Source organism: Lygodium microphyllum, chromosome 7 (genome assembly GCF_053477565.2).
Source record: "Lygodium microphyllum isolate KBCC chromosome 7, Lygodium_microphyllum_v1.1.10, whole genome shotgun sequence".
In the NCBI taxonomy this organism is placed as follows: Eukaryota; Viridiplantae; Streptophyta; class Polypodiopsida; order Schizaeales; family Lygodiaceae; genus Lygodium; species Lygodium microphyllum.
In genome coordinates, this window is record NC_141141.1 from 127,261,943 (window position 1) to 127,267,155 (window position 5,213).

The following is a 5,213-nucleotide window of genomic DNA, read 5'->3' on the forward strand; positions in this document are numbered from 1 at the left end:
TTGTTTTCATGAATAAGTGGTGTAGTTGAATGATAAAAATGTATTGTTCTCATCAGCATCAATAGACGCTACACAAAAAAAAAGTCACAAAGCATCCTTCAAGACTTTAAGAAAAACTGTTACGTAACAGAAGTGCAAGAGTTATATATAGAACTTCATACTCATTTACTTAGGTGAACGTGTCAACCTAATTGCCTACCTTATGTCCACATTTTGCCTATAAAATTTCTCCCTTTTTTTATCTAAACATAATTTTTGCAAAGCTCGTTAAGAAGTAGAGTCAAAAGTCATATCGATTTTCTTCAATAAGCTATTAAGGAAAACTGGAAGAAGCCATTGCTTTTTGGAATCAAACCAGTGCTGGGAAATTAGAAATCGTCTTGGAAACCAAAGGCATGCTAGTGCGTACTTGTGATTAAGTTGCGAATACACATAATTAACAATTGAAGTACGTACTGGCGTACTAAAATTCAGGCTGTTGGGCTTGTTGGTGCGCGCGCTGTCGGCACAAACATGTTGCAGACATTCCGAGGCACGTCGTCACAGAGACACAGAGAGAGAGAGAGAGAGAGAGCCGTCACCCCGCCGATTAGCCAAAAGAAGACTAAAGATAATCGCGCGCCATTGACCGAACGATAGATAGTAGACATGATGGGGACGTGATGCGCAAACCCAGCTAAGCATCATGATCTGCGCCTGCATAGATTATAGAGAGACAGATTAGATGGCATCTGCATCTGCATAGATTATAAAGAGAAAGATTGGGATGATCAGACTAAATTCAGGGCTTCGCCATCAGAAGCTCGCCAGGGATCGACATTACTTAGACCGCAGGGTGATATCACTAACTAGTAGTACTCGGCTTCCGGATCACTCTCACACTAGATAGGCTAACTTGTAGTGCTGTGCTTCCGGATCACTCTCACAAATAGGCCGATCCCTCGTACTTATATATCTATTAGTAGTGGATTAAGCTTCGCGAACTCAATCCTACTTAGCTCATAATTAGGCTGATTACCCCTTCTAAGTCATACCAATCATCCGATCCGAGACGAATCCCAACCTCTGACTGTCACCACATTACGGAAAGGACATATGGGAGCCGGCCTTAATCATCATGCGAAGAGGAAGATTAAGCGGCGGTTAGTATCGCATGTGAGATGCAGCATCTCTGCAGTTTTGGCTGTGCTCGCCTGGCTGGCCATCGGCGATCAGTATGCAGTCGAGGCTGCCACAGTCGGATTTTACAAGAACAGCTGCCCCAATGCAGAAGCCATCGTCCTGCGTGTCGTCAAGGCTCGATTCGCCCAGAATCCCACCGTCACAGCAGCCCTCCTCCGCATGCTCTTCCATGACTGCTTCGTGTCGGTCAGTATTCGAGCTCCATGTGCTAAAATTAGATGTATTATATAATCAAATCACCGGTTTAAATTCCCCTTTCTCTGTATTGATCATCTCTAGTCTCTAGGGTGATTAATTGCAAGGATGACAAGGATATTAAGATAGCACATTCCATAATATAAGGGTGTTCAAAGAACAATTGGAATTAATGGTTGTTAGGTCATCTCAAGTTTGAGGTTATCATTTTTGTCCCCATGACTTTATGTTACTTGTATGGCTTTGTCGTCATGCAACTTACTTTGCCTATGTACTGACCAACTAAATGATTGATTCTTTCCTTATATGATAGAGACAAAGTTAAATGATCTTATTTGTCATAGCACACATTCTCATCAAACAAAACAAGTGGTACACTAGTCAACTAGAATTTGAGAGAATAACTAGAAGTTAGATCACATTTGAAGGAAACCATCTCCATAAACATTTGTAAACCAAGAACATGATTAACTTACACCAATCCTTTAAAATGTAGTACTAGAAAACCATATTCTATGTCAATCTCAGAGCCTTATTGAATCATTTACTCGCTCCATAAATCCATGAAAAGTCTATCTAATTTTTTTTTGTTCTTGTTGGGTAGGGATGTGATGCCTCCATTCTAATTGATTCCACTCCCAAGAACACAGCAGAGAAGGAAGCAGGGGCAAACTTGACAGTGAGGGAATGGGATCTAATCGATCAAGTCAAGACAGCTCTTGAACAAGAATGTCCAGGCATTGTCTCTTGTGCAGACATCATAGTGTATGCCACAAGGGACTCAATTGCTTTGGTATGTTACTCCCTTACTTTGCTTATATATATATTATATATATATTGGTGGTCAATACGACTAATAAGTGCTTTACTATAGACAAGCAGTTACACCAAATGCTACACATATGCAAAATCTCAAGTAGCATGCAAATGAAAATTACTTGAAATGTGGTGGATTCTTATCAATACTAAGGCACTCTAGGATATCATAGATCCAAGAGTGAAATCATTAAGTCCCATTAAAAACAATCACAGCATGACAAGACCTTATGAACATAGCCAACATGTGTGATGGCAAAAAATGTAATGCCAAACTTCTCATTCAATCTATGCATAAATCACATATCTTAGCAAGACTCAATTCCATTGTGACACCTTGAAAATATACATTTTTTCCAAGCTAAGTTTCAAAACTCTTTGTTCAGAGTGGAGGCCCCAACTTTGCAATTGGAGGTGGAAGAAGAGATGGTCTGATATCCAAGATTGAAAGTGTTGATCTACCAGGTCCAAGCTCCACGATGGATGAAGCCCAGTTACTGTTTACTCAAAATGGCCTATCATCAGATGAAATGGTGGCATTATTTGGTAAGCATTAAGGAGCCTAAAAGCATCTCGATAGTATTTTATTCAAGAGCATTATTTAGGTAGTAATGTATGCTTTGTTTAAGCTACTAATGTAAGGCATCATTTTTATACGATCCGGAGAAAGAAAGGGAAGCAAGACTTCATCTCTATTTGTATCTCTATTTGTTTCTCCTCTCATGATTTCTTATCTTTTGTGGAATGGCAAAAAATCATCCCTTGTATCTTCAAAACTAGAGACAATGGGAAAACAATACATTTTCTTCATATTCATTAATGTTACATGTTTGGCTTACATACAAAAATGTGAAAAACACATTCTTCACCTTGCTATATAGTAAGTGTATGGGAAGCTCTTGAACCTCACATTGCTATAAAACTACATGCTTACATGCAATATTTATCTCGTGATAGGAAAATGTGTTCATGGGCATGCACGCACGCGCGCACATGCGAACTAAGGAAAGGGAACTTTCTCCTTGGCCACGCACAAACTCTTCTCATGCTCCTCTCTCTTTTTTTCGTAAATACTCCTCTCTCTCTCTCTCTCTCGCGTAAAAGTGCTCGCACGCATGGGACTTAAAAATACACTAACTGTTAATATAACAAATTATACGCTCACATTTACAAACCTATCAATCAGTATAGTGGCTTTTGGAACTACCGAAACAGATTGAAAAGGGAAAAAAATGTTTTTCTTTTTTTCTTTTTCTTTTTTCTTTTTCTTGTCTCAATACCTCGGTGGCATGCATGCAGGTGCGCACACGACGGGGTTCTCGCACTGCAGCTTCTTCAGCGACAGGCTGTTCGACTTCCAAGGCACGGGGGGTCCGGACCCGAGCCTGGATCCGGAGCTGGTGCGGAGGCTGTCGAGGGTGTGCCCGAACCTGGAGACGACGGCCAGCAGCGCGGACCCGGCGGTGGCCCTGGACCAGGGCACCAGGGACGCCTTCGACGCCTCCTACTACCGCCAGATCCGCCAGGGCCGCGCCATCCTCCAGATCGACCAGAAGCTCGCCGCCGACCCCCGCACAAAACCGCTGGTTTCCGCCTTCGCCTCCTCCCCACAAACAGCCGCTTTCTTCCCGGCCTTCGTCCGCGCCTTCCTCAAAATGGCCGACCTCCGCATCAAAACCGCGCCCGCCGGCGAGATCCGCCTCGACTGCCGCCGCGTCAACCCCCCCACCAAAACCACTCCCCCTAAGAAAGACCCCCCAAAGGAGAAACCCCCAACCAAAACCACTCCCCCTAAGAAAGACACCCCCAAGGAAAACCCTCCAAAGAGACCCACCCCCAATCGCCCCCCTAAGAAACCCAGCGCTCCCACCCCTAAGAAACCAACCACCCCCAAGAAAACCCCCCCTAGTGCCCCCAAACGCTCCGCCGCCCCTCCTGCTCAACACCCCCGCCGCAAGCGCAACCGCAGTGGCAAGAACCACCCCAAAAATGCCCTCCCCTCCAAAATGTTCTCCCACAGTAAGCCTCACCACCATAGTCGACACCAACGCTCCGCCAAAAAGAGGACTAACTAACACCCCCCACCAAACAACAACACAAAAGAAAATAAAAGGGGAATTTTTTTGAGACAAGTTTAAGCCTCTAGCAAAATGTCCCCACCAGGTGAAAACTCTCTTCTTCTCTTTTAGGTTACAAGGAAGAGGGACTAACATGACACAATTCATCAATACATTTCCTGTATTGTTTGAGTGCTGTAGCCTAAGAAAAGGTTCTTCAGAAGAAACAAATCTCAACCAATGCCCTAATTCCATGCCTCTACTATTTTTACAACATTGAATCATTGAAGGTTGCAAACCTGAAGCTCCCTTCAAGATACTTCTTCAGGTTGATTACAACAACATGGGAGTAATTGCCCAATCAATCACATATGACCGAGCAATTACCCAACTTAACACATAAATAAAACTATTACAAATCATATCAAAGAGTATTCTTTGTTTGTTCCCCCTCAGTTATAATAAAAGCAAAGATTTTTATTTTATGTCTGTGCTATCTCTATTTCAATGTGCTATTTTCATGCAGAGTTTTGAAGACTAATGAGGATAAAAATGGAATACAAAGATTGAAATCATATCAACCCTTACTACATTATAGCAATCCATAGCAATCATCACAATATGCAAGTACATTTGTAATGCCAATATTTCACTTGTGAGTTTGTGTTCTACTTGACCTATCAACATCCTTGATCCCTACATCCTCGATCTATTGCAAACAATAAGCAAATATTGACCTATCAACATCCTTGATCTATCGCAAACAATAAACAAATATTTCTAGTTTGTTGTGAGTAGCACCAATGTTGTCTCATTGTACATTGTTTGGCCTTGATGACTTAAATTTTGTGTTCTTATTCAATGTTGTTATTGACACATGTAAAATGTATGGACCATAAGTAAGGGGAAATTTTAGCACAATGGCTATTTTAGAAGGGTCTTGGTACGATGATGGCTACTTGT

General features: G+C 42.1%; 1 protein-coding gene across 1 annotated transcript; it reads left to right on the forward strand.

The window, feature by feature from the left end:
• The first annotated feature begins 755 nt into the window (after positions 1-755).
• On the forward strand, positions 756-5,005 carry LOC148033931 (peroxidase 57-like). The gene is made up of 4 exons (XM_087682401.1): positions 756-1,368; positions 1,982-2,170; positions 2,580-2,739; positions 3,493-5,005. Exons 1-4 carry the CDS (start codon positions 1,096-1,098, stop codon positions 4,266-4,268), a joined length of 1,398 nt encoding a protein of 465 aa, XP_087538527.1. The 5' UTR covers positions 756-1,095; the 3' UTR covers positions 4,269-5,005.
• The last annotated feature ends 208 nt before the right edge of the window (positions 5,006-5,213 follow it).